The 27500-nt window shown below is 47.7% G+C and overlaps 2 protein-coding genes across 2 annotated transcripts in view; both read right to left on the bottom strand.

Moving 5' to 3' along the window:
* Positions 1–5852, bottom strand: part of slc22a31 (solute carrier family 22 member 31) — an 18050-nt gene extending 12198 nt beyond the window's left edge. The window contains exons 1-3 of the mRNA XM_061245068.1: positions 5079–5852; positions 1898–2001; positions 1371–1525 (exon numbers count right to left, since the gene is read on the bottom strand). Coding sequence (XP_061101052.1) covers positions 1371–1525; positions 1898–2001; positions 5079–5468 — 649 coding nt within the window. The 5' untranslated portion in view covers positions 5469–5852. The remainder of the gene's footprint in view (positions 1–1370; positions 1526–1897; positions 2002–5078) is intronic.
* Positions 5853–11698: 5846 nt separating this feature from the next.
* ankrd11 (ankyrin repeat domain 11) overlaps positions 11699–27500 on the bottom strand; it is a 109274-nt gene continuing 93472 nt past the window's right edge. Inside the window, exons 5-13 of the mRNA XM_061245057.1 lie at positions 26210–26383; positions 23158–23352; positions 22529–22671; positions 21867–22014; positions 14411–21615; positions 13946–14044; positions 13250–13393; positions 12982–13074; positions 11699–12433 (exon numbers count right to left, since the gene is read on the bottom strand). Coding sequence (XP_061101041.1) covers positions 12248–12433; positions 12982–13074; positions 13250–13393; positions 13946–14044; positions 14411–21615; positions 21867–22014; positions 22529–22671; positions 23158–23352; positions 26210–26383 — 8387 coding nt within the window. The 3' untranslated portion in view covers positions 11699–12247. The remainder of the gene's footprint in view (positions 12434–12981; positions 13075–13249; positions 13394–13945; positions 14045–14410; positions 21616–21866; positions 22015–22528; positions 22672–23157; positions 23353–26209; positions 26384–27500) is intronic.

Below are 27500 nucleotides of genomic sequence, written 5' to 3'. Positions count from 1 at the left end.
GCTTGAGAGTCAGAATGGGAGGTTAACTGGGCCCAGGGGACACTTGTGTACTGCATACTGAAGATTTCGTGCCATCTAAACCGTAACAGAAATATTTTCTCATCTGAAACTAACCACCCTGAGGTAAATTCAAATAATGATCCCAACACAAACTTGAAGTATCGACACCATCGCATTTATCTGTACTTCTTAACCTTGTTAACAAAAGTAGCATTGGCCAACAAGAAGCTATATCACTTACCATTGTAATGAAACTCATGAAAACACGTGAAAAATCGAAAACACGTGCTGAAAGATGGTTTCAAAAACATTGGTCTACCGAGCGTCTCAGGAAAGCTAGTAAAACAAGCAAAACCAGAAAGGCCACTAAATAGACAGGACCCCGGGTGAAAAAAACATTACATATCTGCAGCTGTACAGCTAACTCCAGGTCTGAGCTGAAAAATACACAAGCATGACAGGAGTTACATAACAATGATCCAATATAGCAATGCATAACTCAGGTCATACAGGTCAGCTTGGAAATGAAGCACAGAACTCCTCACTCAGCCTAATCATTTGCACTTTCAGTGTGATAATGAAGTTAAATTTATAAGATACAACAGTGTGTGCCAGAGGCTCCGAGATTTGGAAACGAGGGACTGTGTGACTGTGTGTGTGACTGTGTGTGTGAGTGTGTGTGTGAGTGTGTGTGTGACTGAGTGACTGAGTGACTGAGTGACTGAGTGACTGAGTGACTGTGTGACTGAGTGTCTGAGTTTCTGAGTGAGTGAGTGACTGTGTGTCTGAGTGACTGTGTGTGTGACTGTGCGTGTGACTGTGCGTGTGACTGTGCGTGTGACTGTGCGTGTGACTGTGCGTGTGACTGTGCGTGTGACTGTGCGTGTGACTGTGCGACTGTGTGTCTGAGTGACTGTGTCTGAGTGTCTGAGTTTCTGAGTGAGTGAGTAACTGAGTGTGTGACTGTGCATGTGACTGTGTGACTGTGTGTGTGGCTGAGTATCTGTGTGTCTGAGGGAGTGAGTGAGTGTGTGACTGTGTGACTGAGGGACTGAGGGACTGTGTGACTGAGGGACTGTGGGACTGAGGGACTGAGGGACTGAGGGACTGTGTGTGTGACTGTGTGACTGAGTGACTGTGTGTGTGACTGAGTGTGTGACTGTGTGACTAAGTGACTGAGATTCTGAGTGAGTGAGTAACTGAGTGTGTGACTGTGCATGTGACTGTGTGACTGTGTGTGTGACTGAGTGTGTGACTGAGTGTGTGACTGAGTGTGTGACTGTGAGACTGAGTGACTGTGTGACTGAGTGACTCCTGTGACTGAGGGACTGAGGGATTGTGGGAATGCGGTGCTGGGCGGGCGTACTCACGGGCGATGTACGAGGACAGGAAGATGCCCGCGAGCATGGCCCCCTGGGACAGGCGCAGCAGCAGGAACACGGTGGGGCTGCTGGACAGACAGACGGCCACGCCCAGCAGGCTGGACAGAGCCACGGACAGCAGGAACCCCTGCCTTCTGCCAAGCCTGGAGAGATACACACACGCACACACGCACACGCGCGCACACACGCACGCGCAGACAGAGACAGAGACAGAGACAGAGACAGAGACAGAGACAGAGACAGAGACAGAGACAGAGACAGAGACAGAGACAGAGACAGAGACAGAGACACACAGACACACAGACACACAGACACACAGACACACAGACACACAGACACACAGACACACAGACACACACAGAGACACACACAAAAGCATGCACACACATTCCCAAACACACAGAGGCACATACACACACACACAACACAGACAGACACATGGTGGGTCAGCCCACAGATGCTGCATGTGTACAGTAACAAACTGTAGAGTTGAGGCGGCGTACAGACTGACTCACCAATCACAGAGAGTACCCAGCAGCACATAGCCCAGGATCCAGCCAATCATGAAGCAGATGTGCTGAACAGGGATCTGCCAGTAGTTTCCACACACCAGGTCCCACTGCAGAGGCGGACAGGAGGAGAGAGAGAGAGAGGTGGAGACGGACAGAGGGACAGACAGAAACATGGGAAACCAACGGGGAGGGCCAGAGAGAAAGGGATGGAGGGAGGGGGGAAGGTGCAACACGGAGGAAGAGAAGCAAGAGGGGGAAGCAAGATGGAGGGAGGATACAGGACAAGAACCCAAGAAGAACCCAGAGGGAGGGGTGAAGATAAAAAGAAACAGAAGCAGACAGACAAAAATTCCAAGAGAGGTAGAGGGAGAGACAGAAAGGAACAGAGCGAGAGAGCGAGAGAGCGAGAGACAACACGGATGGAGAGAGGAACAGATAGAAACAGAAAGAGTGGAAAGCAGTGAAAGACAGTGATTGAGGTGGATGGTGAGTGACAGAGCCACACAAAGACCCAGAGAGGAAGGAGCTTCATCTTCCTCAGTCAGACACGACACATCAGTGTGGCAGAGGATATAATTTTCACAGCCGGCTGACTGACTATAAAACAGATTTATACATGAAAACCAACATCTATCTCTCTCTCTCTCACGCTCACACTCACACCAGAGCAGCCCAATTTCCTCACTCATTAGCGCAGGGGGAATTCAGAGAGCCATGGCCTTTCTGTTAGCGCCGGCTACATTAGCGCTTTCTGTTAGCGCCGGCTACATTAGCGCTGGTTACATTAGCGCTTTCTGTTAGCGCCGGCTACATTAGCGCTTTCTGTTAGCGCCGGCTACATTAGCCCCTCTCTTCGGCCTCTCTGTGACAGCTTTGGTGAGAGCGCTCCCAGACGGGAACACTGCGCCCCAACACACAAGGAGTCAGGGGTTAACCCTGCCCGGAAAAACAAATGGAAGGCTGCTTCCTATATCCAGGAAAAGCACAGAAACACAACCAACACCCCTTCCCGCCCTTGTCCTTTGCACTCATGGCATACAATGAGCCAAAATGCCCGACTGAAGTTTTCCCTCAAAGTAGGTTACGGGTGTTTCCTCTAGTTTCTTCCTAAATTGCAATATGCAAGCCAAGGCCAAAGAGTCAGTGTCACCAAAGCATGCTGCAATATTATAATGTATTAATACATTAATTTGTTAGATAGCTATTGGGAATGTGTCCCAGAACATTCTCTCTCCCAGAATCACGGGAAACTGTGTGTGTGTGTGTGTGTGTGTGTGTGTGTTTCTTGAATAATCTGGACAAAGTAATCAACAATCACTCCCTACTCCCCAGCTAGACCACTCCGGTCAGCCAGCTCTGGTCGCCTTGTGGTTCCCTCACTACGTGCACCTGGCGGTCGAGCTGCACGTTCACACCTGTTTTCCGTTCTGGTTCCTCAGTGGTGGAATGACTTGCCTACCACTGTCAGGACAGCAGAATCCATCCCCCTATTTCGACGCAGACTAAAAACACACCTTTTCAAACTGTACCCCCCCCCCCCTTTCCGATATCCCTATCCCTCTTTTCTAACAAATAATAATAATAATAATAATAATAATAATAATAATAATAAATAGAATTGCACTTATGATGACTGTATGTTTAGAACAGCACACATCCACATTTTACTAGTTATGGATGTGTTGCTTTAACTTGTGGAAGAACCTATGCACTTGTAAGTCACTTCTGCCAAATGACTAAAACGTAAATGTAAAATGTGTATGTATTTCTTTCTTGAATAACCTGGACAAAGTAATCAACAAGTAATTTCCAATATTAAGTTATTGAATTTCCATATCCAATTCATTTTTACTGCATCCACATAGCTTTTTATATAAATATTATAATAATATAAATGCATTATATTATATGTTATATACATATACAGTATTCTTTCTTGGGTCGGTTTGCTGACGGTCTGTAATGAGGGAGGCAAAGTCTTACGAAAGGGCAAGGAAATTCCTTTCCCTGATAACATCCCAAATATCCTCGGTTCGACGGAGTCAAGCCCTCCCTGGTACTCTCAACACACCCCAGCAGTAGAACATTTCGTACCACCGCAGGAAACTCAAAAAGAGTAGTGGTTTTATCTCTACAACGGCATTCCTAGACTCAGTGGTCCAGTGTTACACTTTGGCCAACACGCTCTGTCCTGAACAATTAGGCCTACAAAGGCATCGTTTCCGCACATACAGAAGTATTTCTTCCCTTCCCCCCCCCCCAGGTAAATACACTCTTTGTTTGAAAAGGCAGAGGCCAGTGTACGTGGCTAAGAGCTGTTTGTCTGAGCCGCAGTACCCCCCCTTTTAAAATATACATCGGCAAATAAAGCCAATGAGAGGCTGTAGTCTACACGGGAGCGACAAAAACTCAGACGGAATAGCTTATGTCCCTTCGCAGGGTCAAGAGAGTCCATCCAGTTATTCTGACACAGTGCGCTTTTCATACTGGCACAGCGGGCTATAGCTAAGTGGCATCAGTTGTTATAATTCAGGAGATATTTGGAATGTTTTCTACTCACTGCACATTACGGGGCAGTAATGTAGCCTGCGTTCCCCGTGCCCTGCCTAACCAGGCGACAGACCATAATATAGGTGAATGTGGGCCTATGCAGGTACTCAATAGATCAAGAAGACACCCTTCCTTGGCCAGAGAATGTCTAGAAGGTCAACAGGCGTTGAGAAATGTCCGTGCACTTAGTATTCGTGAACACAATCAATGCGGTTTTCCTATATGGAAAATTCCGGAACGATACTGTTATCGGTTACCTGCTACTGTGTGCTTGGTGAGCAGGTTATGTAGGCTTAAAGTTCAGTTAGGCTGCATGACTAAACATTAGCATCGCCAAAAAAGAGCCTACTTCAGATCACCGAAGCCCTGTAGTAGATTACTCCATATCTAATGACCAGCATTTAGGACTGTGGTAAGGTGACAACTGCTCCAAGCCTGATTGGTAGCTAAGGGGAGTGACTGCAACAAGCTGCACTTCTCAACTAACACCTAGGCTACCTGTAGGCGCTACACTCAAATTAGACACAAAACGATAACATACAAATATTGCTACCAGGACTCGTTTAGCCTACATTGGAAAAAAAAAAGAAGAAAAAGAAAGGAAGGAAAGCAGACAGGCAGACAGCACGCTAACCTCGGTAACATAGTTGCTCTGTAGACCCACGTCGTGTGCGTATTCCCATCCTGTTGTGCAGTGTACCACTTCTTTTGGAAGCGTTTCCGTGAAATTGGTGAAGTTTGCGGGGTACTTGTACAGTTCGCAGTGGCTCAATCCCGACCCCTTCACCCAGGGAATTGTGAAATTGAGGTACTCTTGTTGGGAGAGATTGCTTAGCAGGACGCCGGACGGCAACAGCGACGGGTCCGGTTTGCAGTGGTACGACTCGGGAATCAGCGTGAAAAAGATATCGCAGAAAAGGTTCAACGCCACAGCGAAGTTCGGAATCCAGCTGAAAAACGCGACGATGCGGTTGTATCGTCCGAAACCACCGATTCGGGGGTAAATCCTAGTCTCAAAGTCCATCGTCCGTGGCCGTACCGCTGGAGCAGCTGTCGAGACAAGAGCTCGGAGCAAACTTACATTTGGAAAGTTGAGAACGCCGGGGGAGGGAAGCCGGTATGCAAATTATCGAGATTTAACGAGTGGTGGGACGTATCCCCACTACCCAGGAGAAACCCCCTTCCCATCATAACACGTTAGTCACTCCGTCGTTCGCCAAACTCCTACCGTCCAATTCACAAATTCCGCGTTCACAACTCACGCTTCATGATCCGGGGAAGAGGCATCCACAGGTCTCGTGTGTCAGCTTCTATATAAAGCGCATTACACACGACACGTTCAAAATGCTGTGGCAACAGTTCAGGCCAAGTAAAAAGTCAAGGATTTGTTCAACATGCATCGGCTATGCCACCTTCTGACTTAAGACCTTATCCGGCTTAATATTTACCTTACGTCTGACTCAATCGTAGCCTATTGAGATTAATTTGCGGTAAACACCCTTTGCAAATATATTTCCTTAATATCTCCCACTTTCTTTTCTCTTCTGGAGCACATTTCGTTTTTATTTTGCGTTAAAAACAAATCAGCAGCCCGCTCATAACCAACATCTTCGTCAAGCACATGATTATTGACACTTCGATTTATGGTAATCAAGGTGTAATTCAATATGCTGTCTCGGTCCCAGGAGAGCGGATTGAACGCCAATAAGAATCGCATCTCCTCAACTCAGGGAAAAAAGGTAGGGTATACACTGGATGATTAGATTATTTATTCACTGCATGACAAACAAAATGGCTTAATATTTGCTAATGGATCATTACAATAACACGATTACGTTAATCCGAAATAATTAAATGATCGCGTTACTACGTTATTCACTCCAATGATTATGTACCTACCTGACAATGTTATAACAATCTTGTTTTTATTTTTTTTGTACTGGCATCAATACGTCACCGTAGAAAACACCAGTTTATGTTTTTATATGTTTGGGTGAACTATTTATATACCCCACAGTGACTTGTGTATGTACATATATTTAAAAAAAGGAATACAAATTTATATTTGGGTGAACTACCCTTATATTTACGTCACAATGACTTGTGTATGTAGAAAAATACTGCTGTGCGATTTGTTTTGATGTGGCTGCTTAGCTTGTCGAAACCGTCCCCAACCCTCTCAGCCATGACAGAACATCATGTGCTAGCTAGACACACTGACCTCGACACAAAGTAATATAATAATAATAATAACAACAACAATAATAACAATAATAATAAATGGTTGGCATTTATATAGCGCCTTTATCAAAAGCCATGTCGCCCCATGTAATAATAATAACAACAACAACATTACTTTCAAACCTCCAAAAGTTATTTTTTTCAATAAATGTAGCAGCAGATGCTGAATGTGTCTCGTCTTCCTGTGGGGGTCTAACTGAGCACGTGCAGTATGAGTGTCATCACTCTAGCATGTTTCTGACCCGGAGGGATAAGACCCGTTTCAACCGTCCCCTGTTGAAACCGTCCCCAGTCTACCCTACAAAAATGCTCGTCATTGGGTTACCCTATAGACACATAAAATTGTGTCCCCAGTCAGCAATGCATGATTCTTGTGAAATGTATCCATTAGTACCAAATTAGAACATCATTGTACATTCAGGGTAGCGTTACATTTTGGAATGTGTTCCCTAAAGAACGAAACTAACTCCACCGGGGCTTTATTTCTGAGAGTGTTCCAACCAGTGAATTCCACCACCCCAAGCCTGACCACCAGGCCACTTCGAACCAACGCAATTTATAGTGATTGTTATATACACTATATTGCAACATCCTTGTGAAATGCACCAAATAATTAAGCGACCTTAATGGATTATAATTGTCGCAGGTATAGGTTTTATTTAATTTAATGATTTCGCTGTCACAATACAAGTAGACATCGTTACAGGTTAAAAACACGAAACTTATGCACTGCATAGAGATTTTCCAGCCAAAGCCAATATTCAACCCCTTTTAAGTCCGATTCAACATTGGGATTCACGTTTGTGTGACCGTTTCCAGAGCATGTTAAATAGAGTTTTAAAGGTGGGCGATTTGCCCCTTCCACTCACACACTCACACTCACACACACACACACACACACTCAAGATGGAGCTCATTTATGTGAATGAGCTGCTAACGGACTTTCAGAAACAAGGAAACGCAGAGACTGAATGTATTTTTAAAAAATTTATTTACGAACATAATCTCTGAGGGACAAACAGCATTTCTCGCGCTCTCTGTACATGCAACTGTAGAAAATATTTTGTTTTTCCAATTTTTTTTTCTTTTACTTACTCTCATTTTCGTTTTTTAGGTTTTTTTTTGTCATTTATTTTGTATATATTTTTGTTTTGCAGGATATCAACACAGCGAGAGGAGACAGTGCCGAGATCTTCGACAGCATTAACAAACTCCCGCAGTGACTAGCTGCTCAAACAATATGTACACAATTCAACTACATTGTACAAAAAGAAAAGAAAAAGAAAATGATACACGGTTACATCACCAGCAGCGAGTGAACCCCCCTCGCCGCTGGTACCCCACGATCTATGCGAGTTTAACCTAGTACAAAGAGAAGGCCGAAAAACGTCCTGGGAGTAATTTACACGTATGTACAAAGTCTCACTTCACGCACGACAAGAGGGAAATTTACACAGCAGAGACCTTCACTCCAACATACCACAGGCGTCAGAAAACATAATAAATAGTATTTTTTGTAAAAAAAAAAAAAAAAAAAAAAATTCACCATTTAGAGTAGTTCCCCCATGCTTCGTTATCGGGTTCATTTGTCAGAAAACAGCTGCAGCCGTCTGGTTGAGGATAAGAGTGGGAGATGCACGTTGAAAAAGGCTTGAAATTGTGAGTACACTTATATTAACAATCTAATCCGTCTGACACGTCAGAGGAAAGAAAAAAAAAAAAAAAAAAAAAAAAAAACCATCGTGAACTGCAGAGGTAACTTCAACGAATGCAATGGCAGAGCAGTTTGTTGAATTTCTAAGTGCTGAGCTGCGCAGGTGGATGGGTGAGGGCTGGCTGTCAGAAACGGGATGACCAAGCAGTTCGAATGTGGATATTTATGACGGAACTGAAACGAGCCATTTTAGTACAGTCATCAGGCGGATAGCTTATTAATGTGTGTTTCAGAGGGGACAACCCGGAGGCAAGGCAGGGGGAAGGATCTTTGAGATTCGGAAGAAACCCTTTAACCAAATAACTCAGTAGGCGCGCACGTTTGCTCAGGCTACACACACCGGAGAACTATGGCAAGCAGCATCGGCATTACAAACACAAATAATAATAAAAAAATACAATAAACGGTTCAGTTATGTCTGTCCACTGTAATTTCACTCACTGGGTTCCGCAATGAAGCCCATTACAAACAGCCTTCACAATTTCAAGCCTTCATTGATTGATTAAAAAAGGGGGTAAAGCAAAGGCATGACAGATGGAAGTGAAATATGAAACGGGAGAACGACAGGAACGGGACGGGACGGGACGGGACGCAGGACACTGTGACCGTGTACATTCCGCTGCAAAGCACCGTGACTAAAGCATGCAACGCGATTATTCTCCGTACAGAAAAACAAGATGGTACCAAAACACCAAACGCTAAATTCAGGGGCCTCGTAATGTTCGAATGCACAGACATCTCTCAATGCCAGTCAAGAAAGTGCACCTTTCCATCAATTAAGTACTCACTATGACACCGCAAAATAAACTGCATGAATGATGTAATTTTCGCCATTGGAAATTGCAGTTGGTGCATTCATTAATTGTTCCGACTGTGAAATTAATTAAATTTTGCACCCTGAACACACACCTCGTGCAATATGTGTAATTAGGCATTTCATGATTCTTCCAATAATAATGAAGAAATAAGCGGGCCCTCGCAACACCCAGGATGACACCAACGAACAGGCTTGTCAGTTCGGTAAATTAAGTTAAAATTCTTTGCAAAAAGGCCACATTTAAACATAAATAAAACCTCAATTAATGCCGTTTTCATTTGAATTGTTGATGGCAAGAGCTCCATAGTAGCAAACAATCAATTATACACATATTATTAATACTTGACAATGTTTCTGTAGGAGAATACTGCATCTGTATTTAAAACCAAGGCTAATACCACTGAACGTCAGATTAAAAAAAAATCAGATAGTCCAAAAATAAAACGCTTGCATCAGTGTGTGACACAGAGAGACAGTTTCCAATCTGGCATTGTTAACTTAACACAAATTAAAACCAAACCCTACCACAATAAAATACGCCTGCAATAAAACAGGTACAATTACTAAACCAAATGGTCAAGGGAAACCTTTTCTCCTGTCACTACTCCTTCCGCAACAGACGTGCAGATGAAAGACAACACGGGAGTTTGGATCATAAAGATGTTCATATTAAAATAGAACTAAAACTTCTGTAACAACTCTGGCTTAGTTATTTAATTAAATCCTTTTATCGAAGAATTGTGTGTTCTAAATGTTTTTAGCATCACCTTGTGGCCGTGCTTAAAATAACATAGCAAGCTGGAACTGTACTTTCGTAAAACTATTCAAAACGGGAGAAACCGTGGAGGCCACTTCCTCTCACGATCAAACAAACTCAATACAGAACCAGCAGACAAATTGGGATTTAGATACAGAACAAGAACTTCAGGGCAGTACACTCAAAGCAGCTAAAATAAACTAAATTACAGCAAAAAATAAAAAAAATAAAAATGGACTGGATATTAAACCGTATTTGTATTCGTTTAACAGCTGCCAAAGAAGAGGTGAATCTAAAGATGGGATTCTATCCCACATTCCATTGGATACTGTATGCAGGCGATTTTACTAAAATGTATTATTGGCCAAAATATATTTCCATTACAAATCAATGAACGGCTGTAACATAAGTTTAAAAACCCCAAACTTTTCATTAAAAAAAAGAAAAGAAAAAAGGATAATAATAATAAAATTAAAAAAGTAGGTAGGTTATGACATCCCTTGTGAAAATTACAACCAATAATCTAACATATATTCTGTGTATAGAACCCCTGATTAATTCACAAGCTCAAACTCGGATGCTTTGACCATTACAATGCCACTTTTATACATGTACATAAATATTATGATACAATGGACTTAAATTCCTGACATTTCTATTGACTCAAGGTAGATTAAAGAGTGTGCGTGCTCCAACATTATCTGGTGTAATATTTTGTCCGGTGTACCTTAATTGTACTTGCGCAAGGTAAATTAAAAATATACTGTATAAAGGCATTTTCTTGGTTAATTTGTTTTGTTTAAAAGATAATTCTGTAATAATGCAAAACATAATATACCTTTATTATTTACGGAACATTTTTATAACCGTTATGCTACATCAAGCAGTTAAGATTGTGGTGGACCTGTATAGTCTGGAGGGAGGTTTTAATAAAAAGATGTAGATGTTCTCTGGTTGTGATGGTTCTGACTTGTGACCAGGCCAGAAGAGAACGGCGGGCTTGCATGGGAGACTGTCTTTAAAATACTGAAAACGTGAACACATTTTGGCCCATTGTTACAAGGGGAAAGCAGTGCCCAGAACAATCTGTACACAGAAAGATCATTTTCTTTAGTCCTTTTTTTTTTTTTCGTTTTTCTTTTATACACCTAACTGAGAGTGACGGTACAGTACGTACGTTATTTACAACTGTGCAGTAATGTGTGGCAAAATAAATTATCTAGAAGGCAGCGAGAATACATTGTTTAACGTATATAAAAACTGTACATAATTTACGGGATTCAAATTTTTTTTTCTTTTTTCTTTTTCCTTTAAACTGATATTGGCTCTGTAGTGTTTCAAGTCACTTTCTCAGAAAACGAGAAAACTATGAAATGCCCAAGTAAAGAAACAGAACGAAACAAAACGAATATTCTCAGATAAAACACTTCTCTTATAAGTCTTTGCTTCCTGAATCTCAACATTCCTGTGTCTCTCCCCCCCCACCCCCCCTCCCCTACCCTCCCCTCCCCTCCCACCTTGTGCAGGTGTTTGCAGTGAACAGGTGTGTGACTGTACAGGCCGAGAGTGACCCTGCATGCAAACGTGTGATCTGGGACTGCTCCGGTCCGTAGTCGATGGCACAGTCTCTCCGCTCCAGATGCAGACCCCGTGAACTCCCCACACCCAGTCCGACTGCTGCACTGTCCCCTCAGAGCTGGGTCCTGGAGCCTGTGCACCCCCCCCCCCCCCCCCCCCCCCGTAGCATGGGGCGCGGGGGGGGGGGGGGGGCTGGTGGTGTGGGTGATGGGTGTGGTGCCCAATTCTCTCACCCCGTCCAGGTTCCGATGCGCACACACATCGAGGACTGTCCCCCCACCTCTGTTGCTTTTTTTTTTTTGTTGTTTTTTTTTTTAGGTAACCAAAAATAAAGGAAAAAATCTCAATGTACTCCTTTTCCAAAAAAATTGAAAGGGGGGAACAAAAATCTAAATCAAACAGAGGGGTCTAAGCCTCAAAGAAAAGGCATTAAAAACTTGTAGGATGAAAGTGCAAGTTGTGTTTTCCCGGTAAAAAGATATTTCCTCCTCTCGTAGGAGGGAATCATAAACAAGTTTTTTTTCATTTTTTTTTTTTTCAGTTTTTCCGTTTTATATATAATATAGAATTTCTTTTTTTCTCCGTTTTTCTTCAAGAAAGAATAATTCCTTTTCAAACTGGCTAGCCCTTACCATACAGTCTGTTGGATGTCTTTTTTGACGGTTGACACGGGACGGCTTCGCGCGTGCGCCCCTGTCACGCGGGCAGCAGCACGAAGTCGTCGTTGACGTCGACCATGGGCACGTAGAAGGAGGGCACCTCGTTGACGCAGAGGGACTTGTGTCCGGCGGGGTCCAGCTCCTGCACCTTCAGCTGCCACTCCATCCTCTGCACGGCGTTCAGCGCAGCTGCCTCGTGCTGCTGCCGCATCAACAAACACGTCTGGAGGGGAGAGAGGGTCCCTGGTTACACACCACCGCAGCACACAGCCGGGAGAGGCTACCTGTTACGCTGGGTCGGTCGCATTGGCAATCGGAGGGTCGCCGGTTCGGTCCCTGCCCCGAGTGTGTGGAAGTGTCCCTGAGCGATCACCAATTTTTGCTCCTGACTGAGCTGGTTGGTGCCTTGCCTGGCAACCAATGGCCGTGTGTGTGTGTGTGTGTGTGTGTGTGCGTGCGTGCGTGCGTGCGTGCGTGCGTGTGCGTGTGCGTGTGCGTGAATGAGAAGCAATCCAATCATTTAGCTGATGCTTTTATCCAAAGACTTGCAGTTGATTAGACTAAGCAGGAGACAAACCTCCCCCTGGAGCAAAAAGCCCTGGACATGGGAATCGACCTACCGACATTTTTTCGGGTGCCAGTCATGTACCTTAACGACTACGTTACAGAGGCTGCCCCATGTGAGAGCCGTGGCCATTACAGAAAACAGCCAACCATTCAATATGCCTGAATGCAAAACAAACCGACATGCAAAGCTGGAAAACCCTTCACCTTCATACGGTCGAACTTGTCGTCTACGTCTTGGATCCAGGAAAGGAACTGACGGGCGTTGAAGCGGTCTCTCACCGATTTGTTCTCGTCACCCTGCGGTAGAACATTAAACAACGCATTAAACAAAGGGGAAAAGGTCACTGCAGCATCCACCGATTAGTCCCACAGCTTCTGCCCAGCAGCCAGCAAACAACCTTGTGTCTGAATACAGGAGACCCTGGAGGACCGTGGCCGCCCGTCCCAGGTGCAGTATGGGCTGGGGACCCACCTGGTTCTCAGAGGGCATGTTGTACACCTCGGAGTCCAGCAGCATGGTGCACGCGCTGAAGGGGAACGTCTGATTGGCTATCGTTCTCGCTGCACGACAGTGGACCCGCAGGACTTCCTGTTCACAAGACACGATCAGCTTCTCCTGCGAGAGGAGGGAGGGGAGGGAGAAAGATGACCTTCAAGTTATGAACACGGGAGATCCATCCAGCCAGCTCAAAACATGCACCACAGTGAGGTTACTGCCAAGAAGGAAGCAACAACTGCAGTACTCCCACACAACTCTTGTCATTGATCTCGTCTGGGTGCGAACTCTTGACGAGGTGGCTGTCAAAGGCAAGAACTGATTTAAACACAATTATCAGGGGTTTGGGCAAGCTTTGTAGAAAGCACTTCAGGGAGCAAAACAAACGTGAATGCAGTCTGGCTTCGGTCTGCGCCGTAGTATACCTGCGTGGGTAGTAGCGGGAGGCATGCTAGGGAGGTACTTCTCCCGTACACGGAAGCTTTGATCATGCTTCAAAGCAGCGGGTGCCGAATGATCAAAGCCCTTTCCAAAAGGTAGGGAATTTACACAGGTGATTTTGGAGGAGGTTGGAAAAAAACGGAAGGGGAGAGGAGGAGGAGGAAGGAGGAAGGACGAGGGGGGGGGGGTGGCGGAGGTACGGCGGGGCGGGGGGTGGGTATCTGTGCTCACCCTCTCGATGCTGTGCTGCAGTCTCAGCTTCCCCCTCACTGCCTCCTGCTGTCGAAAGAGCTCCTTCAGCGGCTCGGTCAAGGATGGAGGCGGAGCGATCTAACGAAAAGCCGGGAGGAGCGGGTTAACCGAACCACCTCGACCGAACCCGACGACTCGGAAAAATCCGATCCAGTGAATTACAAGATTCGAAAAAGTATTGTAAACTTTAGGTTTCCGTGTGATGCTCTTCATTTATTTCTACCGTCTCTAGACAAGTTTGGAATATATTCAGAAGAATATGAAGAGATGGTTGGACAAGGAAGCCTTTTAAGGTGCAGTACATACAATCACCTGTCGAAATCAACCAATCATTCAACATATTCTTCAAATGATATATATACTGCCACAATGTTACTGTTAAGGCAAAGTACTAATGTGTTGTTTTTCTACATAGAGACCAAGGTTGGTTTAGAGAACACATACCACAGGGATGTGCAGTTTGCTGAGGGGCTTGCCATCAAGGAGGTAGGAGCCGGTGTAGGTCACATACTCAGCGTAGCACTGCGGGGCCTGAGGGGTGATGTAGCACAGGATCTTGCGCTTCTCCTCAATCTTTTTGCGGATCTGCAGGTACTCAAAGTAGGGGTTGGAGCGGTCGCTGTGGTAGGGCTCAATGTCATCCAGCTTGACGGCGTTGACGATGACGGCCAGGGTCTGCTGGATCATCTCCCGGGTCTGCTGCATGGCCGTGTTCACCAGCTGGACCTGCACCTGCTGCGGGCCAGACCGAGGGAACTTCTTCTTGCGAGGGTGCTGCGACTCGTCCTCCTCGCTAGCCCGACCTTTGTTCTTGCTGACAACAACAGCTGGAGCTGTGATGGTTGAGCTGGAGGTGGTGGTGGTGGTGGCGGTAGTAACGGTGGGCTCCTCTTTCTCCGCAGGGCCGGAAGAAGTGGTAACCACAGCGGGCGTGCTGGTGGTGCTGTGAGCAGGGCCACACGATGTGACGCTGGCGAGAACAGCGGTGTTCTGCTTGCTCTGGTTGGCGAGCATCTGAGCCCGGTTCCTGGTCATTCTTTGAGGGATCTCCTCCACCTTTTTGGGAACCTCAATGGTGGGCGACGTGGCTTCCGCCTTTGGCGCCATCGAGTCTGCAACGGGCTCTATAATGGGCTGGGTGACCACTGACGTCACAGGAGGAGTAGCGTGGACAGGGCTACACTGAGCTGGAGTTGTGGTGATGGGAGCTTGTTGACTGGTGTCCAGTTCCACAGGGGTCACCAGGTCTGGGCATGGTGCAACAGCGACTGCAGTTGACTCCTTCGCTGTAAGACCCATCACCAAGTGCTCCTGGTCACAGCTGTCGTCCGCAGTAGACGGCAGTGGGTGGCTGTCACTTTCCTCAAACGGTACCTTTTCTTCTGAAGTTCCCACATCAATGGAGTCACTTTCTGGTACCTTCTGTGGTTCTGGTTCTGGCTCCAGGTCCTGCGGAGACCTGCAGCCGTCCTCCAAAGGTAAGTCGGGCTCCCTTGGGGGCTCACTCAATGGCACCACAGCTGGCGAGGTTGGGGCCTGGGCTAAGCAGGGCATGTCCAGGTCCAACAGCTCCGGGTCCTCTCTCATCTCCTTCGCGGGAGATGTGACTTCAGCGGGACATTTGTCCTCAGGCGGTTGCGAGTTTGTCACATCTGGCACCTGCATTTCCTTTTCTGGTGAGGGCAAGTCAGGCAGAGAGAAGGCGTCCAAGTCGTCTTCCAAGTCGTCCACCGGAGGGGCAAAAGTATCAACCCAGGGGACCACCGGCTCAAGGTTCACCGGTGGGGGGATGCTGCTCTCTGGAATATAGCAGAGGGAGTCCTGCCTGCTACTTGTTGTCAAACATGGAGGCTCAGGCATGGGCTTGCAGTCAGTGAAAAAGGACTCAAGATGGGTGGTTGAAGGAGAAATAAAGCGGTGCTCTGACTGTATAGGCGCCACAGCAGGTTTTGCTGGAGCGGGGATGTCATCCACAGGGTCTTTTGGCCCTTCATAGTCTGACTCGGGGATCTGCGGGGGGCAGTACGCCCTGGTGAAGGTGGAGTAGGGTGAAGTTGCTGTTGGGGGACAGGCTAACGTGGCAGAAAGGTGGTGCTGCTGCTGCAGGTCTTCTGGGTGTGGTAAGAGCACGACTTTTGAGGCCGGCGGCATTTCCACAAATGGTCTTAGGGGAGATTTTAGGAGCATGTCAGAGTTGACAGTCCAGCTGACTGAGTGATCATGGGAGTTCTCCATTAGGCTCACAGGGGGATGGGAGGGTGTTACTGAGAGGGTGTCTTGAAAATCCCTTCTGTCTGGAGACTCTACCAACTCCTTTTTCTCAGGCTCTGGGAGGTGTGAGTCGCAGGGGCTGTTATCCCTAAAGGGGTCCATCCCCTCAGCCAGATGGTCTTCATTTTCTACTGCCTCTTCTGGGTCATCCTCCTCTTCCTCTTCCTCCTCCTCCTCCTCCGCCTCCTCCTCCTCCAGTTCTCCTTCGTCATCCTCCTCTTCTTCATCCACTACCTCATCCTCTCCATATTTTTCCTCCTCAACCGACGGCAGGAAACTGGTGCCACTCATGGGATCTGAGGGGATGAGGCTGTGCTCACTGTGTGGTGACAAATGGATTGGATGGTGAGGTTCAGAAAGCTCATCGATATCTAAAGGGGGTAGAGCAGAAGGGGCAGGGGTGGGCGGGGCAGCGATGTCCAAACAAGGCTCCTGAGGGTCGAGTCTGTGCATCGGAGTCGCGGGCTTGGACAGGAAGTTGCTGTAGACACACTCAGAAAGGTGCTCACTGTTGTCTGGAGCAGTGACTACTGAGGATGCCTCATCCAATGTGGTCTGAGGTGGCTCCAGCTGGGGTGAAGGCCTCTCAACGCGAGGCGAACAGCAGGGAGATGGGCACTCCAATCTGTCCGCTGGCAACAGCTTGTCCTCTAGAGGGTGAAGGACGGAGGAAGACTCAACCTCAGAGGTGGCCGGTACGCTCTGCTGTCTGAGGAATTTGTCAGCGTCTATTTTGAACTCCTCGTCAAAAGGCCTTCTGCCATCAACCGAGGCTGAGCGGCTCAGAACAGGCATCTGGAGGTTCTTTGCGGGGGTCAGACAAGCGTTGTCCTGAAACCCTTGAGGCGTGTTGGAATACCTGTCAAAGAAGGACGGAGAGCAAGCGTTCATGGACATGCTCATGGCGGACGAGTTCTGGCAGTCTATGCCATCGAACATAAGGTCAGGGTAGTCCTCCGCACTGCAGGAAGGAGTGCGCGGGGTCTGCATAACCTCTTCGTAACTGGGGCAAGAGATCACAGACGTGGGTGTGGGCACACCGGTCGGCCTGTTCTGGTCCGGCCGTGGGGAAGCTGGGAGGTTCTCCTTTATCTGATGCCCCACTAGCCAGTCTTTAGAGCTCTGGTTATCTGCAGGCAGAGATTTTCTGTCAGGCGACATCATCTGAGTTGGAACCCCGATGTCCTTGGACTTCTTCTCTTTCAGCACGGTGTCGAGGGTATTTAATTTTTTAGATGTCAAGTCAGAGCGGCTCTTGCGCAGGTCCTCGCCAGGCTTGGCTTTGTCCTTCAGTTTGGGGTCGCCAGACCTGTGCCTCAGCTTCTCGATCTGCTTCATCCTCTCCTTGTGCTTTTTGTGGCGCTCCTCGATCTCTAGGTCCTTCTCGCACAGCATTTTACCAAAGCTCGTCAATCTGTGAACACCGTCAACAAGCAGCTTATCCCGGGGGCGGTTGTCTTTTCGTGGTGCGTCTCTGGACTGGGTGAACCTGTCGCTCTCCTCCTTTGTCCTGGACTTTGTGTGATCGGTCCTAGTGTCCTTCTCCAAAATGTCCTTGCTCCTGTCTTTGTTTCTGATGTCAAACTTAGGGCTCTCTTCCTTGGACTTTTCCTTCAAAATAGAAACCTGTGGACTCTCCTTCAGACCAGATTTTTGATCTTCCTTTGAGTGTTTGAAGGAACCAAAGCCATCTGTGTATTTATGTTTATCCTCTTTAATTTTATCCTTGTGTTTCTCTTTTTTCTTTTTGTCTTTGATCTTCTCTGCGGTGACGGTGCCTCCAGTCTTCTCCTTGTCTGATTTTTTGGACATTTCTTTTTCAAACTCTAGAGTCTTGTCAAAATCATCCTCACCGTCAGGCTTGGACCCATATGGGAAAGTATAGGGGTCAGCCTCGAGAGGCATAGTCTCCTTTTCAAAGGGCAGGCTCTCTCTACGCCTATACATCTCCTTGATCTCCTCCGACTTATCTCGCTTGTCAAAGGTCTTCTCCTTTTTGACTTTGTCCTTTTCCTTATCATGGCTCTTTTTGGAGGACGACGACGACGAGTGCCGGTGTCGTTCCTTTTCTCTGAACTTGTCCTGAGGGTAGGATATGGACAGCGAGTCCCTCCTCTCTTCCGAGATGTCTGGCAAGCTGATGGAAGAGTCACAAAAGCTGCTGAGCTCATGGCCCCGGTCTGTGAAGCTGTCCGACGAGATCTCACTGATCTTGTCGTTGAAGTCATCTTTGTAGTCATTCAGGGCCTCTTCCTCCAGCTTCTCCAGTAGAGATTTCTCATTCTCACCATTCCCTTTGGAGGGCTTCCTTTCCTTCAAATACTCCTTGTCAGGCTTGTCTTTATATTTGCCCTTTTGCTTCTCTTCACTAGAGTGTCTCTTCTCAGTTATCTTCTGCTTGCTCTTCTTCTCCTGGTTGGAGTCAATAGCCGCCTTCTCTTTGCGGTCCTTATGCTTTCCGTCCACGGACTCCTTCTCCTTTTTGTCTTTATGTTTATCAAAAGAACCCTTTCTCTCTTTTCCACCATCAAACAAGGTTTTTTCTTTCTTCTTGTCTTTGTAATCCTTCTCTTTGATTTTCTCGGTGGAGTGCTGCTTGCTGTCGGCGGAGTACTTCCTATGCTTGTCACTTTGGAAGAGCTCCTCCATCTCGTCTGGATCTGGCGTGGAGTCTTTGTGGTGGGGATCTGAAAGGCCAAGGGAATCACTGAGTTTAAGTACTCCCCCAGTGTATGTGTCCTCCTCTTCATCCTCACTTTCATCTGTGAAGATGTCTTCAATTTTGTACCAGGTCTTCTCCCTCACCTTCTCAGGTTTTCGCTCTTCCTTCTTTGCCTCCAGAAAGTCCCTCTCTTTGTCCACATGCTTATCCTGGGACGCCTTCTCCTTCTTGTCTTTGCTCTGTTCCAAGGACATTTTCCTCTCCTTGTCTTTACTGTGAGAGTCTTTGTGCTTGTCCTTTGTTCCGTCCTTTTTATCCTTGAAGCCCCTGTCTCCATCTTTCTCCTTGGGAGCTTTTTCTGTGGATGTTTTCTCGGCCTTCTCAGAATCCAGGAAACTCCTGTCTTTGGGCTTCTCTTTGTGTTTGTCCGCTTTATTAGACTTGTCTTTCTTTTCCTTTTCAGTAGCCTCTCCCTTCTTCTCCTTCCCAGAGTGGTTCCTCTCTCTGAACTCCAATGACTTGACAGCAGTCTCATTCTCAGATTTGTCTTTGAAAAAGGCGTCGCTTCCATACTCATCTCTGGGCATGTCATCTTGCTTCGTTTTGGAGTCCTTCCTCTCCTTAGTGAACTCATAAGTGTCTTTCCTTTCCCGGATGCCATCGATGGAGTCCTTCTCTTTTTTCTCCTTGATGCTTTCTGCAGACTCTTTCCTTTTCTTCTCCTTTTCTGGTAGGTAGGTGGAGTTTGGCTTCTGTTTATCAGAGTCCTTTTTCTTTTCACCAGATTTTTCTGATGAGTCCTTTTCTTTCTTCTTGGAGGCAGTATCTTTCTTCTCTTTTTCGCTATGCTCGATTTTCCTCTCTTTGACTTTGTTGTCCTTTCTCCGATCTCGGCTCTCCTCTTTCACGGTCTCCACAACCAGTTTGACAGCGTTGTTGCCTTTGTATTCTTTATATTCCTTCACAGGCCCATCCCAGCTGTCGTCTCCATAGAGAGACGAACTCGAAGAGAGGTCGGACTCCCAATGGTCATGGGGGTCATCTGAAGCGCAGAGCTTGCTGTCATCCAAATCTAAAAAACGACCCTTGATATCATAGTCGTCATAGTCGGGCTCATCTTTGGGGACTTTTTCTTTTTTAAACTTTTCTTTCTCCTCCTTACTATTTTTCTCTCTCTCAGATTTTAGATGTTTATCCTCTTTTAATTCATGACTTTTGTCCACTTTAGAAGACTTGTCCTTGGATTTTTTCTTTTTCTCATCCTTGTGGGCCTTCTGCTTGTCCTCCTTCAGCTTTTCTTTGTCCTTGGTGTTTCTTTCTTTATCTGCTTTGAAAGTTTTATCCTTCTCCTCCTTGATCATCTTTTCCTTGGTAGACTTCTTGGATTTCTCCTCTTTAGCCGTTCTGATGGATTCTTTCCCACAAGGCCAGTCTTTCTCCTCCGGCTTGCCCTTGGACGTCCGCTCTTCCTTTTTGAAGTGATCTTTATCGTGCTTTGAGAGCTTGACTTTGTTTTCTGCAGCAGACTCGGTCGAGTCCACGATGAGGGACTTCTGAGCGTCATCAAAATCAAAGGAAAAGCTCTTGACAAACTTCTCGTTCATGTCCTGGTTGAGCACCAGACTCGGGGCCTTTTCGTTCTCTTTGTTTTTGTGTTTGTGCTTCACCTTATGCTTTTTCACAACTTTGCCGTCTCTGTCCGTCTTCGAGACCGCCCCTTCAGCGTTGGAGGCCTTGTAGAAGTCCGAGGAGCCCTTCCTCTCCGTAAGGTTGGCGTGCGCGGCATTGTTCTTCTTCTTGCCATCTTGTGGCTTCCTCTTCACCTCCCTCACGGACTCCACGCTCGAGTCCGCCGACGAGTAGTCCGACTCGCTCGAGACCCGCGTCCTGAACGAGTCTGAGAGGGAGCTGACATCGGACCAGGTCGGGGAGGACACGGTCTTCCAGCCGTCCGTCCTCCACTGCTTCGGGTGCTGCTCCGCCAACGACTGTATCAGCTTCTGGGAGCCCGAGCTGCCGTGTGACGAAGAGGAGGAGGAGGAGAGCGATCCGAATACGGACGATTGCTTCTGGTCCTTCGTGCAGTTGGAGTTCTGGACGGAGGCCTTGTCGTCCTCGCTCTCCACGTCCCCGCTCTCGGACTCCGAGGTGCAGAACTTATTGTTATTGAGTTTGCCGAACCGCACCTCCTTGCCGGCGTTGTTTCTCGTCTCCTTCTTCCTCTTCTTCTTCACCTTGTTCTTCTCTTTCTGCTGCTTGGAGGTCACGGCAGCGGACTCCCGGCTCTTGGAATTAGCCGCCGGGGCCGGTTGCCGTGCGACCGGCGTCTGGGAGAAACACAGGGTTTGCCCGTCTTCGTCCGAGCTGTTGGTGTCAGACAGGATGCGCCTTGCGGCCTTCTTTGGTGTCAGCAAGTTGGTTTTGGAATAGGTTTTGACCTCCATTTTGGGGATGGAAATTAAGCTGTTGGCCTTGCCGGCAGACTCCTTGCGAAATTCCTTCTTGAGCAGGTGCTTGTCGTCGACGGGAGGCACCCGCTCCTCCTCGTCATCTTCGTCAAACTCATACTCGTCCTTTATGGGTGTGGTCATGGATTTAGGAGGGTCAAGGCCCTTCCCTTTCAGCTTCAGGCCTTTTTCAAACTCTGAGTCCGTATTATTGCCATCAACAGAGCTGGATGGGGCAAACGAAGGGGCATCCTCTTCCTCTGACGATTCTGTATATATAGGAAAAAATAAAAACAATCAATATTAAGAGAAGTTGACTTAATGGACCCGATTTAGATTGTGACTGCATGAAAATGTACAGTAAGAGGCTTTACGAAATACATTTCCAGCAATGTTATTATACTGTATATTTTAACGCTGTCACATGAAAAAACTTTTCAAAAAACACACACACACACACACACACACAATAATAATAATAATACCACCAATATAACTAGAGAATTCCTCACGCACTCACCTGAAGAACTCTCCTCACTAGATGTATAAGTGCCTTTGCCAAGTAGGAGATTCAACATGGTGGGGGAGTTTGCCACTTTAAGTGCCGTTTCGCCTCTCCTGTTGCTTTGACGAGGGTCCCCTCCAAAACGCAACAGCAACTTCACCACCTACAGAAAGGAAAACCACACAGTCCTCTGGTGAAGAGACTGTTTTTCACACTTGATAAAAGTATATGGTGTAGTAGATGTCGCCCATGTGCTGCAGTAAGTAGACATTAGGCTTATTTACAACCTACAACCTGCCCACGCTGAAGATGACTGGATTATTGGACCCATCTGATTATTCACACAACCATCCATAATTGTTGTCTTCAAGACAGAACGATTTTGTCTTCACAGGATGCTGGTTTCTTTGCGCGATCATGTGTTAAAAAAAAAAAAACTCCACAGGAGACAAAACAAAAATGTTGACAAAAAAACCCAGATACAGTGCATCAGTGGCATGCAACAAGCAATTATAATCATCCTTATGAAGGGCCACAGACCAGACGCGTACTATCCAAATCTCTCATCACACGGTCCCCTGTGACTTAAAAAAAAAACGAATTTCCTCTCAAGGGGAGACGTTAAGACCGAGACGCTCAACGGTGTTTTCAGGGAGACGCCGCGGCGGGACGCCCACCTTGAAGTGGCCGTTGTTGGACGCGTCGTGCAGAGGGGTGTCGTCGTCCAGGCCCTTGGTGTTGACCTCGGCCCCGGCCGCCAGCAGCTGCTTAGCCACGTCGTAGTAACCGCGGTTACAGGCCTCGTGTAGCGCAGTCCAGCCTGAGGACCGCAGACAGACAGAGATGAACAGGTCGTTGCGAGCCCACAGCAACCCAGGCCAGACGCAACGGGACGCATCGGCCCCAAGACAGAGTGGAGATAACGGCAGGGAGACCGGCGGGGGCCAGAGTTCCCTCGCCAATAAAAGGCAAAATACGAAATGCAGCTAAATTACCCAATTAATCCACCCAACTTGACTTAACGTTAATTTGGATAGAACATGTAATCAGTAGCCACAATAAGATCCGCACAGCCGTTGGGCCCTTGAGCAAGGCCCTTAACCCCGCATTGCTCCAGGGGAGGACCGTCTCCTGCTTAGTCCGATCAACTGCACTTCGCTCTGGCGAAGAGCTAATAATGTAATGTAACAATGAAATATCAACATTATCAACAGTATATAATTTTTTTTTCCCCACTCACACACACTCACACACACACACAGTGGTCGCCGTGCGGAATAGCGCGCCAGGTGACGCACGCGCTCACCTGCGAAGTCCTTGACGTTGACGTCGGCGCCCTCGACGATGAGCTCCTTCACGCGCCGCGCCTCGCCGCGGATGGCGGCCCGGTGCAGCCGCGTCTCCCCCCGCTCGTTGCGCTTGTTCACTTTGTCTTTGGTTTTTGAGGCGGAGTTTGGCGTTCCCTTCTGACCCAGACTCGACTGGTGCTTTGGCGTTGTTTCTGCGAAGGAGGACAACCAAGCGAGAACAACCCTCAGCGAGCGAAACGGAACGCGGAGATTAACGACGATAGCAATCACCTGCGGCAAAACCTCGTCATCGCTGCATAAGGGGCGGCCTGTAGTGTAGTGGTTAAGGTACATGACCCTGTAGCGTAGTGGTTAAGGTACATGACCCTGTAGCGTAGCGGTTAAGGTACATGACCCTGTAACGTAGCGGTTAAGGTACATGACCCTGTAGTGTAGTGGTTAAGGTACATGAGCCTGTAGCGTAGTGGTTAAGGTACATGACCCTGTAGCGCAGTGGTTAAGGTACATGACCCTGTAGCGTAGTGGTTAAGGTACATGACCCTGTAGTGTAGTGGTTAAGGTACATGAGCCTGTAGCGTAGTGGTTAAGGTACATGAGCCTGTAGTGTAGTGGTTAAGGTACATGAGCCTGTAGTGTAGTGGTTAAGGTACATGAGCCTGTAGTGGAGCGGTTAAGGTACATGACCCTGTAGTGTAGTGGTTAAGGTACATGAGCCTGTGGTTAAGGTACATGACCCTGTAGCGTAGTGGTTAAGGTACATGAGCCTGTAGCGTAGTGGTTAAGGTACATGAGCCTGTAGCGTAGTGGTTAAGGTACATGACCCTGTAGCGTAGAGGTTAAGGTACATGACCCTGTAGCGTAGTGGTTAAGGTGCATGACCCTGTAGTGTAGTGGTTAAGGTACATGAGCCTGTAGCGCAGTGGTTAAGGTACATGAGCCTGTAGCGGAGTGGTTAAGGTACATGACCCTGTAGCGTAGCGGTTAAGGTACATGACCCTGTAGCGTAGCGGTTAAGGTACATGACCCTGTAGCGTAGTGGTTAAGGTACATGACCCTGTAGCGCAGTGGTTAAGGTACATGAGCCTGTAGCGTAGTGGTCAAGGTACATGAGCCTGTAGCGTAGTGGTTAAGGTACATGACCCTGTAGCGTAGCGGTTAAGGTACATGACCCTGTAGCGTAGCGGTTAAGGTACATGACCCTGTAGTGTAGTGGTTAAGGTACATGACCCTGTAGCGTAGTGGTTAAGGTACATGAGCCTGTAGCGTAGCGGTCAAGGTACATGAGCCTGTAGCGTAGTGGTTCAGGTACATAACCCTGTAGCGTAGCGGTTAAGGTACATGACCCTGTAACGTAGCGGTTAAGGTACATGACCTTGTAGCGTAGTGGTTAAGGTACATGACCCTGTAGCGTAGTGGTTAAGGTACATGACCCTGTAGCGTAGTGGTTAAGGTACATGACCCTGTAACGTAGTGGTTAAGGTGCATGACTGGGACCCGCAAGGTCGGTGGTTCTAATCCCGGTGTAGCCACAATAAGATCTGCACAGCCGTTGGGCCCTTGAGCAAGGCCCTTAACCCTGCATTGCTCCAGGGGAGGATTGTCTCCTGCTTAGTCTAATCAACTCTGGATAAGAACATCTGCCAAATTCCAATAATGTAATGTAATGTAATGCATACATGTAATGCATTTGAGTGAACAGAACGCAGGTCTTTCCCTGATTCAATCTGGGGGCCTACTTACTCCTGTGAAATGCATATTTTGCGTAACGACGCGGGGCGACACCAGTTAAAACTCCATGCGAACATAGGTGTTGGCTCGCAGGAGAACGTCAGCAACGAAGAGGATTCGCCACAGAGTAAAGACTGCACTACCATTTCCCACCAGCGTGTGGCGCCGCTGCCCAGTGAAACGCCGACCGGTGTGGTCACCACATCCACAAAAGGCAATTATTCCTGTGACATTTACATTAGCGGGCTTGTCAGACACCGTCTAGAACCTCGGAAACGTGACTCAAACCCTCCGGAGTCCCCCTTCCCCCTTCCCCCCCACCAGATGAAATTGTACTTACCTCTAGGGTCTTCCAGCGAACTTATCCCTGGTTATGAGTATGCACTTTGTTGTACGTCGCTCTGGATAAGAGCGTCTGCCAAATGCCAATAATGTAATGTAATGTGTGCTCGGAAAGCAGACCACAGTGCGTTAAAAAAGACCCTCCCTTCTCCGTGCTGCCGAAGCGGTCTATTTGCGGCTTGTGGTTTTGAAAGTGGTACACCAGCACATGAAAACGAAGGTGATCAATGTTCTCCATAACCAGGGTAATGTAATACCAGGGTCCAGATACCAAGATTAGAAAAAGCTGGCGAGCTAATGGCCTAACCTTTGGACACCCTGCCGCTTGCTCAGAACATCTAATTGCTTGGGTAAATATTTTCATTCATCGAGCAGTTACGGGCCTACAGCTGCTGACTCACAGGCGCTAGAGAAAAGCGCGGGCTGAAAACGCATCAGTTTGTCGTCGACGACAGAAACTGGACTCCTCCGTGGATACACTTTCGGGTGCTTTCTTGTCCTCCGTTGAGGAGCCGAACCGACAACACGAGATTAGGACCGCGATGGCAGAGTTAGCTGCAGTAATTGATATTGATGAGGGTTATCTGGTATAATTGAATTGTAATTAGGTGGTGTTGCCTCTGCCTTTTCATGAAGCGTGAGAGAGAGAGGGGGGGGGTATGAGTGAGACAGATAGTCAGGGGAGAGAGAGAAAGGGGGGGTGAGTGAGAGAGAGGGGGAGAGGGAGAGGGAGAAAGAGAGGGGGGAGAGAGAAAGAGGGGGTGAGAGAGAGAAAGAGAGTGGGGGGAGAGGGGGTGAGTGAGAGAGAAAGAGAGAGGGGGAGAGAGAGGGGGGTGAGTGAAAGAGAAAGAGAGAGGGGGGTGAGTGAAAGAGAAAGAGAGAGGGGGAGAGCGGGAGAGAGAGAGAGAGAGGGGGGAGAGGAAGATATGGTTGCTCCGCGGCTGCAGCAGAGACGTGACCCTAATCTCAAACGCCCACCTGGACTGTTCACCGACTCCTCGGCCGTCATCTGCATGAGAAGAGCCACCTGCTGCCGCTCCGAGAGGGGGTACCCGGCCCGGATCCCCGGCACGCCCACCCCGAACGCCAGGCCCAGCTTCCTGCTGTTCATGGGCTCCTTCTTCATCCGCTTCCGCTCCGGACCGTGCTTCTCTGTGAGGAGGAGGAGGAGGAGGAGGACAAGTGAGGTCTACATTAAGAGCATCACACAGTTACTGCTGGGGGCACAGGAGACTATCGCTTCACAACAGCGCGTCAATCACTCCTGGGGACATATGGAGGGCACCGCAGGTGGCAGAGGTTATAACAGTGCATACGCAGTTCAGGGGACATATGGAGGTTATAACAGTTCATAGGCAGTTCAGGGGACATATGGCGGTTATAACAGTGCACAGGCAGTGCAGGGGACATATGGAGGTTATAACAGTGCATGGGCAGTGGAGGTTATAACAGTGCATGGGCACTGCAGGTGGCAGAGGGAGGTTATAACAGTTCATAGGCAGTGCAGGGGACATAAGGAGGTTATAACAGTGCACGGGCACTGCAGGTGGCATAGGGCGGTTATAACAGCACATAGACAGTGTAGGCGACAGAGTTTAATTGAGCACAATCCCATGAGAAATAAATGCCACACAGGCCACAGAAGCAGAACCTGTCTCCTGGGAGAGCACTAAGCTTCTCTTTGTTTACAGCGACTCTGTAATGCAGCTGGATTCTCCCAGTAAATCGCAAAAATAACTCCGGCACATTCGAAATTGCTACTCTTTCAGGAAATGGCAGGCAGCAACGCTTCCTGAAGGAGGCAATTACAATCTGGCCGAGATCAGCCGGGTGGACCCAGCGTCTCCCGTTACACGCGCTGGGAGGAACGAGGAGATTCATCGGTCGCTTACGGACGGGATCCGAGCCGGGGAAAACACGGATCGCCAGGCCATCGCAGCGGAAAAACGTGTCTCTTCCCAGTGCGGGAGGAGACGCAGTGCGCTAGGTAACCGACCTGAGCAGACCACTGCGCAGGAAGCCCTGAGCTCGCACTGCTAATGACAATCCGCCGTCAGAGAAGGAACGCTTCTCTGCACTGCAAAAAAGGTTTCAGTCACGTAATTAAATCTTTTTCTGCCGAGTGGAAAATATTAGCTTCTTTCAAGATGCAGTTTGCTTGACAAAAAGCAAGTTACATTTTCTTACCCCATTGGCAAATCTTTAAATTAGTAAAACTGCCTCAACCTCATTGGCAATTTCAATCCTTGGGTGCAGTAGAACGTGTGCG

Source organism: Conger conger, chromosome 6 (genome assembly GCF_963514075.1).
Source record: "Conger conger chromosome 6, fConCon1.1, whole genome shotgun sequence".
In the NCBI taxonomy this organism is placed as follows: Eukaryota; Metazoa; Chordata; class Actinopteri; order Anguilliformes; family Congridae; genus Conger; species Conger conger.
The sequence above is the reverse complement of the archived record's forward strand: the minus strand, read 5'-3'. Positions and strand labels throughout refer to the sequence as shown.